At 42.2% G+C, this 12,616-nt stretch overlaps 1 protein-coding gene across 2 annotated transcripts in view; it reads right to left on the reverse strand.

Annotated features, from left to right (window-relative positions):
- MAPRE2 (microtubule associated protein RP/EB family member 2) overlaps positions 1 to 12,394 on the reverse strand; it is a 101,121-nt gene extending 88,727 nt beyond the window's left edge. The window contains exon 1 of one of the 2 annotated variants that reach the window (XM_017831835.1): positions 12,361 to 12,394. Coding sequence is in view for 1 of the 2 variants with exons in the window: in XM_017831815.1 (XP_017687304.1) it covers positions 1,816 to 1,887 (72 nt within the window). In the remaining variant the exon portion in view is untranslated. Of the gene's footprint in view, positions 1 to 1,815; positions 1,890 to 12,360 lie in introns of those variants that run through there. The other variant, XM_017831815.1, reaches the window with a different exon arrangement.
- Positions 12,395 to 12,616: the final 222 nt, after the last annotated feature.

Below are 12,616 nucleotides of genomic sequence, written 5' to 3' on the forward strand. Positions count from 1 at the left end.
TAAATATGGCTTTCAAGTCACTATAATCCCTGCTTAGAGGAGTGACCAAATTTACGAACACGTTAAGCTATGAAATTATGTCAAAAAGTAGCTCTACATTACACCCTTGTAAAAGCTTCAACTTTCTCCCTGATTTAGAAAACCATCAAAAAATATCCAAGAGCAGAGACATATAAACCTCTCTGCCAGTATTGACAGTATTTTCCTCTTCCTTCATCTCTCCAATTTGCTGTACTAATGAAACAAAAGATAACAGCAAATTAATAGTGTGGTACTTAAAATAAATGCAATGCACTTAAAAATACCTATGAACAATCTAACTGCAGCATGTCAACCTCCCGGAAGAATGGCAGTGGATAAAGCCAAGGGCCCTCCCTTGCGGGAGGCTGCTATGCTGTCAAACAAGACTCTTCTCACCACAATCCAGCACAGCCACAATTTGTTACATATCAGTAAAAACACATGGTAAAAAGCAGAAATGACCACACTGCTCAAGTTAAGCATCCTACAAGTTTAATATTGACAGCAAAAGCTCCAAAGAAAAACAACAGCATTATCAAGGTGGAAAATGCGTCTATTCAAATGTAAGACCCATTTATTTTCTCATGTCTACTAATCACATGAAGTCAAAATGCTCTGACTGCCTCTCCAACTTATATCATAGCATTTTGCCCAAAAGGCCATCGGTCAGCTTTTTGCCAACTACATTAATTCATAGTTTTGCTTACAGCTTGAAAAAGAGAATCCATCAACACTACCAGTTTTGTGGAAACCATTACTTTGGTTATTTTTGTAGCCCATGGTACTTATTCTGGAATATTCTGAGATCAACTAATAGATTAGTGACCCTCAAATACTTTCCATGTTTCGGATGCAAAGAGTAACAAAAAATATTAGTGACTTCTACTCCTTCTATATTGAAGGTTCATAAGAGAAAGCTTATTACTCTTTGTTTTCCTAGAGGCCTGAAACGAGTTCCTAAAAAGTACTTTTAAGGTTCATCCCCCTCTCTTCAATTCCTCACAGTTCTGCTTTACCATCACACCAGCAATAAACCCTGAGTTAGGTAACCAGTGTAACAAGATAGGTATTTTTTATGCTGACCAGAGTTCTTGCCACATCCATGCTACACACCTTGCATTGCTGTGATCACTTTTTGATACAATGCATTTGACTTCAGTTGATGGTTATGAAAGATTTCACCCAGTCATCTTGTAAACTGATATAGACCTGTCCTCAGAATTAGTGTACCAATATAAACACCTGTGTTCAGTAGGAAACAAACTTTTATACCACCTGATCTCACTGAGGGATACCCACAGTAACTCACAAAACATCTGCTGAACAGAATAACTCATAAGCAATCCTGTCCATGTATATATAAGGAAACTGTGATGCAGTACAAACCAAAAATTATAGCAGGATTATTGGGTGTATCAAAAAGTCATGACTAAGTCACAGTAATTGTGCAATAAAGCATAGCATATCTTTTATTTGTATGCTTGAGAAATTAATATTGGTATGACTGACAAACAGCAACACAATTACAACAGCCACATTAATCTCAGTGTTGTGGGCAAGTGGTGCAAATTAGCCCTCAAAGTCATCAGTCTTGACAGCATAACCACCCTATGACAAAAAACAACCTCTCCAAACTCTACTAAGTTTAGAGATGTTTTTTTAATATTGTTTTTTTCTCCATTTGAGTTAGTGATACAGGAATACAAAGCTATAGAGAACAAAAATCCAATTGCTCATGGCAGAGAAAACACAGACCTTTGAAATGACACTAATAAAGCAGACTCTGTGACTTACCTTGCCTTGCTGATTCAAAGATTCATTTAGAGGAGTATGCCCACTACGGGAGCCTTTATGAAGAACTGACATAGTAAGAATCTTGGGTTTTTTAGGATAAGTAAAACTTCCCACTCTCATAGGCTAGTAGAAAAGAGCTTCTCCTCTATAACTTCCCTTTATAAACCTCACCATGGGTGTGGCTAAATAACTAGCTCCACCCTTTACCCTCTTTAGAAACCCAATAAAAAACCCTCAAAACTTCTCTGAAGAAAGATAATTTTGTCAAGATGTCATGTGCTATGTTTTTTGGTGGGTTTTGTTTGTTTTTTTAAGTAGATAACTGGTTGATGGTTTTACAAACTAGTGGGAGAAATGTAGGTAGATAAAGTTTTCTCCACTGTTTGCAGTTCCTCCAACATGGTCTGCAAACATTTGGTGGGTGAACTTGTTTGCTTTTTAACAACACTGTCATAACAACCTGAGGGAAGTCTATCAGCTCTTAGTGTTTATTGGTATTAAAGATGCATTATATTGAAAAGCAACACATCTTGAACTTGCAGCAATATCCACTTGTATTACTTCATGACAAGCCTCCACCACCAGTGAAGGCTCTTGCTTTCATCACTTACCTAATGAGATGGTGCAAGATCAAAGCTCTTTGCTCGACTCATTAAATCACACACTTGCCCTCATGTGGAGAGAACACCACCAATATAAACTAGAATATGTTCTTTTGTCCTCTAAATACTCTGTATCTTAAAAAACCCCTCAACTTTCTTTTCTCTCAAGGCCTAATCCAAGAGGATGGGGAGATAGACTAGGATGTTGCCCCTAAGGCAATACTGCCTGCAGAGTTATATGTTGCCTTGGTGTGTAATACAAACACATCAAGAGTGACTCCACTCTTGTTTCTTAAGTTTTTGTACTATCTCAACTCATATTTTTTGTATTTAAGGGTACAAATATGAGGAACTATGAACATAGGGCTTCAGTTTGGGATTTTTTTTCCAACGAATAGTTGAGGTTATCCCGGCACTCCTGCAGGAGCCTGGGTGTGAAATCAGAGTTCTTGAGGTGTTTGGCAGGAGCTCAACTATGCTTCTATCATCTGAGTTTGCTTTCAAGGGAGCGATTAGGAAATTATGTTCTTGTTAACAAGATCTGTGCGAGTAATGACTATTATGCCCAACATTTCCTGTACTTAAGCTAAAGTCATTGTTCCATCTTGATATGAAGAGCCGAGGTATTTTCTTGAGAATTAGTGACTTGGGCCAGTCTTCACTTTAAAAAGTACTACAAGAAGAAGGTTCATCCCTTTGCATGGTACCAGGCCATTTTTGTCTGAAAATGCTAACTGGTCCTTAAAATATATATATCCATCCATGTGGAAATTTACTATAATATTAGACACTCCCGGAATGTCAGACGGAGGAAAAAAGCCACCTTCATTGCAACAAGAAATGTTGCATAATAAACTACAGCACTCACATTTCATTGCTTTTGCACCTCTGCAGGCAAGATAAAGCATCTTTGACTTTAAAATCCATATTTAAAGGACAGATACCCCTGACCCTTGCTGTAGCTGAAGGCCTGTAATCTCATGCTCTGCTGTACATGAATACAAAAATTCTGCAGCATTCTCCAAAGGCAATAAAACCATTTCACCTTTTAGAGAGAGTCCGATGATTCTGGAGAAAGGATAACATCTTGGTGAGTTCACAAATTAAACATGGCATGTAAGAGAAAAGAAAGCAATTCTATTTAAATGCAGAGACAAGCTCATTTTCTTTCCTACCCCTGTGAGGTCCTCTAGCAGAGGTGCTCACTGTGGGCTGGCTTCCTCTCTATCCATTTCAGCAATGACTGACTTAACAGGTCAGCTCTGACATTCTTGGTTGAGTTCTCACTTCTTTTTAATTCCCCATTCCAAATAGAATGGGGAAATCCACAGGTGTGGATGAAAGGAGGAGGAATATCACAGGAGATGAGCAAGACCGGAAATATGGATACGAGTAGTGTTGTTCTCAGTGCAGTTCACACTGTACAGATGCACCTCCTGGGCCAAGGCTTGAAACCACTCTCTGTTCAGAAACACAGGACTGAGAAGATACTAGAGATGGTGCTCTAACTTTTAAAGGACCTGCTGTTTTAAATATATCTAGTGGTACATATATCTCAATACTGAACCACGAAACGGTGAAATGGAGTATAGTTTCATCTATAGCAGCTAGCAAATAAAATCAATAGTTAAAATACTCAGTGCCTGGGATTCAGTCCTAATAAACCCCATGGATGGAAAAATAAAAGTCCTATTTTCTGAATATCACCAACAGCTCTTACAAAGATGATGGCACACTTGCACTGCCTGCCAGAGCTACTTTATTACTATCCTAATGGCAAACACAGCATTATGTAGCTGTAATTGTAGGTGTAATCACATTTTTTTGCCATTATAACTGGAGGAAATTGCTAAAACTTAGTTGGCCAGATCATGTTTTAACACCCAAAAGCAAGAGAGATGAGTACACACCTGCAAGCAAGGGGGACTACTAGGTTAGTCCTTACTGAGGAGGCACTTCAGCAGTAGCTCTCCCTGATGATGTCATCTTGCTGTTGCCAGCTGCTTCCATGCAAAAGCAAGCCCTAAAACCACATTTGCTTTCCTGAGCAAGGACAGTTGCAAGAGCTCCTCTAAATCTGCCTGTACTTAGCAAGGCATCAGTGTTTAAAGTGCAGAATTAATCCACCTGCTGACACTTCAGGTTCAGGGGAAAACTTAGACTTAGTTCTGTTTTGTTCCATAGTTCCCTCCCTCTTCACAGCTACCTGAATAAAAAGTTCATGGTTTGATAAAGTGGTGTGTTCAACCCCTGAATGCAGAGACTGCTTCTTGCTCCTTTTGGCACAGCATCTTTTGGCTCATTGCCATGGCTGGGCTAAAGATAACCTGCAGTACCCCTTTCCTGGTGCCTTGCCTTTCCTACTGAACCCAGGGCCAGGCTGGAAAACAAGGGTTAGATGTCAAACAGCAACCAAGACTCTGCCTGGTGAAGGGGGGGGGCACCGTTCAAGGTGCACAACAGCCCCAGTGGGGAGTCTCTGTAGTGCAATGGTTCAGCTGTTAATGAACAGCAGGTGGTTGAGTTCTCCCAAGGACTGGTCCCCTTACCCTGCCGAGGTCAGGGGTCTTGGAACTAGGTGACCTTTAAAGGTCCTTTCCAACCCAAACCTTTCTATGATCTCTTCTATGATCCTACAAAAGAGGGAGATATTTTTGGGCAAAGGCTAGAGGAAGGAAAACAGAAAACTGACAGAGTTACTGCCAGTTTCATGAAGTAAGGATGCAGCTAAGGGGAAGAGACACAGATAAACAATGTGAAAAATCTCATAAGATCTCTTGTAAGATGAAAAAGAAAGAGGCACTCCACAGGACCAGCCTAAGAGCAGCTGAATGGATGCAGAGTTCTTTCCGGGCACAAAACCAACAACCCCAAAGTGGCTGGAAGCCCAGATTTTTTTGTTTTCTTAACAGAGTTTTTGGTCATCATCTGGAATTGTGTTCCAAGAGACAAGCTACCTAGAGCTGCTGTTCAAAACTTCAGCAAATGCAGTTTTCCTCTGATATTCCCCAGACTGGTTTCAGCTGCACCTTGCAATCCCCACTTCCCCTACAGAAATGTATATTCCTAGAAAATTTCCTGGGGCTTGCTAATGAGGCATAAAGATACTCAACCTAATGCCAATTTGTAGTCTCTTGTATTTCTAAATAACCTGCTTTTTTTGAAAATATTTCTCATTATTATGATTGACACCAAAATCCATGAGGGAGCTAAAGGGTTAAATGAAGTTGAAAGGATTAGCACTGACTGTAAAAAGTTACTGCAATTAATAATGTCTGAGAACTTGTGCAAGAAAAAGATGCAAAAGTTAGCAGAAAAAACCTAAATTAACAGCTTTAAGGGTTAGTCTGCTTGTGTTGTGCACTTTATTTACGTCAAGGTTTTTAAATACCCAGTTGTTTGTTAATTAAATTATTTAGCTTTATAGTAGACCTGCAGACTAACCTGTTGAAGTGGAACAGAACTGCATGAGTGGGGTGTCCTACCTTGACCACTAACCATTCCAGGGAAACCCCAAAGTACTCAATCCTGTATGGAGCATCAAATGCCAAGGAAGGTATTTGCTCTGTGGGTGCAGTCTGGTAGCTGGAGTGTAAGCAATGATAAGACAGGAGCTCTCTGCTGCCTCTGTGATTAACTTAATTACAAACAGAAGTTCTCTGTTCTCCTTTTGTGTGTACAGGTCTATTAATACTAATAATGTGCTCCTGCTATCTGCCAGTGAGCTATTTTCAATTTTACAAAGCACAGCAGACAATACTTGCAGGTGTTTGGAAATGTGTGTATTTGGCCATGGAATCCACAAGACCTAAACACTGCCAAACAATACCTGCATTTGCAGGTACTCCTGCAAGGCAGTGTCTTCTGAACAAATACAAGACATGAAGAACTCAAGACTCTGATGAAAATCAAGAGATGTATTCATCTGTTGCTTCTGTTTTGTCTCCTAATCTCGATCTGTCTTAGAAATATTCTTGGATTCAGAATTGTAAGCTTGTCAAGGGTTGCCGCATTAACAGCGGAGATGAGTCATGAGATCCAAGGTTAGTTTCGAGTGCCACATTGCAAGGAAGTTTCAATAATAAGTGTTTCTACTTGGCCTGAATATGGTAAAGCCAAACAAAACGATGTTTTCCTGTGATAAAACTTGACATCCTTTGCTTGCAGTGGGATTCAAACTCTCTGAAGAGATTGTCACTGCTTTATATTCAACCCAGTATTAATCGATGCATAAAATAGTTACCAGATCAAAGACTATTTTAATAAAATTCCTCTGGAAGGAGTAGCCTGACAAGATATTCAGCCATTTCACATTGCATGTTGCACAAACTAACCATGCGGTGAGATGAGAGACAGATTTTCCCTGCTGACTTTCACAATTCTATAAAGATTTACTAGATTAAAACAACTTGAGTGTCTGAAGCTTATAGCAGATAAGACCTGTACGTTATATCCTTCTTACCTGTCAAATCTAAGCAAGGTTTGTATTTTTTGGCAACTTGTTAATTTTTATGTAGTTTGGCATTGGTAGTTAGACCAACCTGAAAGTTTTTCAGTTACGTGTATGCTAGATTATCCAGTGTTAGGACCCTACTAATTTTCTCATTTAAGGAAAAGAGTAAACTTGAGTAAATGGCATATTTGATATCTGAAATTGCCTTGCTGAAGAAATACTATTGGCTTCTTCCTAGAAGGTGAAAAAGTAACATGGTGAGCCCTTCTCAGAAGAGACTAGGTTAAAGATTAAGCTCCTGTAAAGGACTAAAACCATTCCTAAACTTTAAATAGGAAAAATTTGAAGTCTGAGGTCTTTTAAGGCTCAGTGGAATGAAGCTGGTTGACTGTAAAACTCTTCAGCACAAGGCACAAGAGTTTCTGAAACTGAGGAGGCATTCAACCAGGATCACTGAGGCTCTCCCCACAAACCTTGTCATGTTTTCATCTTCTCTACCACACCTCCTCCTCCTCCTCTTCACTGCCATCAGGCATCTTTACCAGACCACTGTGAGGAACTGTCCCCTCTCTAGGGCAGCAATTATTGATCATAGTTGAGCATATTTGCCCCTCCTGAAGCCCTTCTCTTGCTATAGGGACTCCATTAGCAGGGTTGCTTTCCATCAGTCCTTTTAAAACACTTTCTGGACATGGCCATAGTATAAATAGCACAGGGCAGCCCTGCTGCTGGCTGCTGACACTGGGCACTGCTCCCAGAACAGGTCTGTGCCTTAATCCTGCCTGTCTTGCGACTGCATGCTGGGGCTACACTTCAGCTCATCGAGGACAAATGCAGTGTGAAACTGTTCTGAGATCCAATGAGATAATAATATGATAAAGGCTTTCCGTAACAGCTTTCCTACAGCATTCTTGTTTTTGGGATCCTTTCCCTGCAGTTCGTGTTTTGCATTCTCCTCTCCCCTCTCCTGATCCTTGCTGCCAGCACCCTTTCCCCTCACCTGACTTTCCCAAAGGCAGAAGACGAGTCACTGCTTCTTTCTTACAGTCCATGAAGTGTCTTTTCAAACCCCTTGAAAACACCACCTTACCTTGAAGCTTTTTCCCCATCTACCTTACCTGCAGGCAGATTAAACCTCACAGTTTCTCTGGCTGCCCTTAGAGCACCCATTGCTCTGCCAGAGTTCAGTCTTCAAGTTCACTGCTCCTGGAAGCAGGCATTGTGGAGGCTGTCAGCAGGGAGGACACGCAGCCATTCTGTGGCAAAAGCCATACAGGTAGTTCCCCGAATCCCCTCACTTTTTTCCATCAGTGACAAATCAAGACCCACTGAAGCTGCAAGGATTTCACATTTGCAGTTGTAGCTATCCTCAGAGAAGGTAAGCCAAAACACTGAGTTTTATATACATACACATGTATTTACACTGGCATTAAAATAAATAATATACATAAAGGTGCTGAAAGGCTCAAGATTTCAAACCTCACCCACCACCACCACGTGTGCCATCATGCCACAGTTGGTCTTTGGGCCCCCAGTGACTCAGAGCAATGCTGTCAACATGCTCCCACCAGGGCTCTCTGCACCAGCTGCAGTTCTCCCTCCCTCCCTCCCTCCCTCCCAACACCAGCCCAGCCCAACTCGGTCTGACACAACCACTTGCAGTTTTTAACATGATATAGTATCAGTCTCCAGAGCTGCCTGAGGGAAAAATGCATTCCACTCACCTAATTGCATTAGTCTATTGTTTCTCCCTCCTTTGGAATTAAGCTATTTAAAAAAAAATAAAAATGGACTGTATTAAGGTTTCAGTGCCGCAAGGCTTAAGAGAAGAAGGGCTAGGATAAAAGCTAATATAAGGTAAATTTGGATGACGTGTTTCAGCCAAAGTTTTAGTAATTTTGAAGGCCCACAAATTTGGGGTTTTTTTGATTAAATGCCCCAGTTTGGGTGGGACAGAGTTCATTTTCTTCTTAGTAGCTGGTACAGTGCTTTGTTTTTTGGATTTATGAGAATGATAACACACTGATGTTTTGGCTGTTCCTAAGCAGTGCTTACCCTAAGCCAAGGACTTCGCAGTGTCTTTTGCTCTGCAAGTGAGGAGCTGCACGAGAAGCTGTGAGGGAACACAGCCAGGACAGCATATTTAATATTATTACTAGTATGTTATTATTATTATATTTTTGTTCAATCCTTAAATTGTTTTTATCTCAACCTGAGGTTTACTTTTTCTTTCTGATCTACTGGAGGGGGGAGGGGGGCAGGAGTGGGCAGCTGCGTGGTACTTAGTTCCTTTCTGGGTTAAACCACAACAATAAATTCTTGTGATTAACCATTTGGGAGGGAGGGGTGGGGTGGTGAAGGGGATATAATTTTTTTTAAAACTCCTCCAAATATTTCCCTGCCATTTGGAGGAACGGTCAAAAATAATACAGAAAAATACCAAATAGTGAGAAGAGACAATGATAAATAGTTGAGAACACTTGGACTTGTACGAGCTGAAAGAAATCCAATTTAAGAGTTCTATTGTCAGAGAGGGGCCTTAGATTTAGAATACCAGACTAAACTGATACAAACAAAGTCATAAGGCTGAAAACTATTCCAGCCTCAGACTACCAGTCAGCATCGTCATTGCATAGGTTATTACCAATGCACTTTATGTCCTACCAAGTAAGCGGTTCCTCCTGCCCTTGTGGACAGGAAGCTTCTCCTGACTGAGTAGCAATAGTGATGGCACAAGAGGAAGAGGTCCTGTTGCTTCTCAGAAGAAAAGGCATACTACAAAAAGACTTCACCTTGAAGAATCACAGAATCGCAGAATGGGTCAAGTTGAAATGAACCACAGTGGGTTCAACCTCCCTGCTCAAGCAGTGTCATCCTAGAGCACATGGCTCTTGAATATCTGCAGTGAGTGAGACTCCACAACCTCTCTGGGCAATCTGTTCCAGTGCTCAGTCACTCACAGAGTAAAGTGGTTCTTCCTCATGGTCAGGTGAAACCTCGTGTGCATCAGTTTCTGCCCATTGCCTCTTGTCCTATTGCTCGGCATCACCGAGAAGAGCCTAGCTCTGTCCTCTTGATAATCTTCTTCCCTTCAGATAATTATAGACATTGATAATGTCCATCTCTTCCCAGGCTTAATAGGCCCAACTCTCTCAGCCTTTCCTCATAAAAGACATGTTCCAGTCCCTTATCTTCGTAGCCCTCCACTGGACCTGCTCCAAGAGCTCTAGGTACCTGAACAGGAACCTGGTATGTGGCCAAATGCCAAAAGATTTAAATAAGCAGAAGACACCCCAAATGACCACACCTGACCACCAGGCGCTCTGATACAGCCTGATAGGACAATTGGCCAAGTTATACCATCCTGCCATGGCACACCCCAAAAAGTGAGGTCATAGAAAAATATCCATATTTTCCTGTTTTGATACATCTCCAAAAGGCATAGGTATCTCACAGACACCAGGCCTGCAAGACATTAACTGCCCCTGACCCCTTCCCTCTCTTAATAAGGTGAATTCTTTTCTCCTTAGAAAGCTGAGTTCTGTAGGCTGAGTTTGAGGCAGACTGAAGGAAATCAAGCTTGCCCTCAAGAGAAGTCAAGTTCATCAACTCCTAATCATTTCTGAAGCCCTTGGTTGCATTTAAATAGATTATATAGCATCTCAGTCTGCTTCCTCTGCTAGGGATAGCATGAAACTTCACTTTTGCAGCAGCAGTACCATAAATCTTGAGTGTTTTTGGCAAGATGGAGAGTTTCCTCTTCACCCACAGGGTAAGGCAGTAGGTGAGTCCTCTGTCCTCCACTTTGGGGATGATATTCAATGCAAGGGCTTCACTAACAAGAAGCCATTCAATCTCTGCAGTGGTTGCAGACAACCCCTGTGTGAGACAAAGACAGTTTGTGCTCTTTGTATCTTCTCACTCATTCAGTAAAGGCCCACCCCACACATCCAGTTGTGTGAGAAAAGACATAAACAAGGATTAAAGCAGGAGTCCCTGTATCTCAGAGAAAAAACACAGAGCGAGCATGTGTACACCAAGGATTTGGAGAGCCTTCAGCCGTGACCTGGCCATCCTGACATGACAGTATGCACAGTTGCTCAAACAGCTAGTGAATAATAAATACCTCAACATGCCCTTGAGATGGTACTTCTAAATACTTAGCTCTTCATTGGAGCAATTGGAACCCTGAATAGATTTACCCTCCAATATTGTTCTTGTAGAAGTTTTTACACAGTTCATTTGACTTTTAAAAGAGATTCTCTTTTGAAGAGCAAGTGCAACTTACTGAAATAACCTTTAAGCTGCAAGGGGCTTTGTTTGAAATACTATTCTGCTATTCCACTTGTCAAATGTCATCTCAGTCTCAGTGTTTATCTTCTATTAAAACATAGCAAAATTGCTACAGTATTTCTTGTAAAAAGTTTTCACCTTCTTTACTGCTTTATATTTCTCACTATGTTAAGTTATGAGCTTATATTATTATCCTTAATTCATTTGCAATACAGTTTGGGACCACAGATGAAAAGCAACTATCCCTTCGGGAACAAGTACAAAAAGGACTATAACTCACCACAGAAAGCACCAGAGGGTTGTCTTTTTGAATTATTAGAAGAAGCTGTTTAAAATGAAAAGCTGATGGTAATTTTTTTCACACAATCTCACATGTGCCACGACTGCATGGGAAGCTTGTAGCTTCAGGTAGTGTTTATATCTGCCCATAGTGCTGCATCCCTCCTCGCACGAGCCATCACCCTTGGTCAGTGAATGCAGCATGCTGAATCATCAGGCTTTTAAGCGTGTTCCCTGGAATGGGATTTATTTATCACAAAGCTTCCCTACCATGCAGGACACCAAAGGAAAGTTCCTTTCAAGCCCCTGTTACCAGAAGCTGTTTTGGATGCTTGCAGCTCAGCAGGGATGTGCAAACTGGTTATATATTGAAGGATTTTAAATTCATAAACACAACACACTGCAGAGCCAGCCAACAACTCTTCTGCGTCCCAACTATTCACAGCAATAAAACAAACACACAAACACGCTTCTCAGTCCTTCAACCCACTAAATACTAATCACTCTCTAGTGATGCAACTCAGTGCAATACTTCTGGGATTTTTCTGGCTTCACTGCTACAGGATAGCGGAGTCAGTTCGAGTCAGGAGATTGTTCTAGTACTGTCACAGCGCTGAAATTTCACTTCCTTTTCTTTTCTTTTTTTTTTTTTTTTTAAGGGGGGACTATTAACCTCTTCGCTCCTTTCCCAAAGTAGTTTCGGCCCCACAGGCAATGGCTGAATCCGACAGCGCCAGCCATCACCCACCCCCGACCCGAGCTGCCCACGGGTGAAGGGATCGCCTCTGTCCCGTCCCCCGCGGGGCGATGCCTTCGCCCGCGGCGCACAAAGCCGCCCACGCCCCGCAAAGGCCACCCACGCGTGGCACGGCTCCCCCCGGCCTGCCAGCGTGGCACAACCCCCGCTGCTGGCCTCACCTGCTCCGCTCCCCGCTGACAGCAGCCGCCTCTTTTCCTTTCTCCCGCCCGCCCCGCTGACAGCCCGGCTTTGTCCGCCCGCCCCGCTCCGCTCCGCCCCGCGCGGGAGGCGCCACGGGAACCGCGCCGGGCATGGTGCTGGAGCCCCGGGACAGTGTCCTTCCCTGCCCCGGTGGGACCATCCTGTCCAGGGGGTTCCGCGCACTGGGGAGCGAGTGCACCAACCCGCGCCTGAATGCATTTATTATTATTATTA

This window comes from Lepidothrix coronata, unplaced genomic scaffold (genome assembly GCF_001604755.1).
Source record: "Lepidothrix coronata isolate B3197 unplaced genomic scaffold, Lepidothrix_coronata-1.0 Scaffold6, whole genome shotgun sequence".
Taxonomy (NCBI): domain Eukaryota; kingdom Metazoa; phylum Chordata; class Aves; order Passeriformes; family Pipridae; genus Lepidothrix; species Lepidothrix coronata.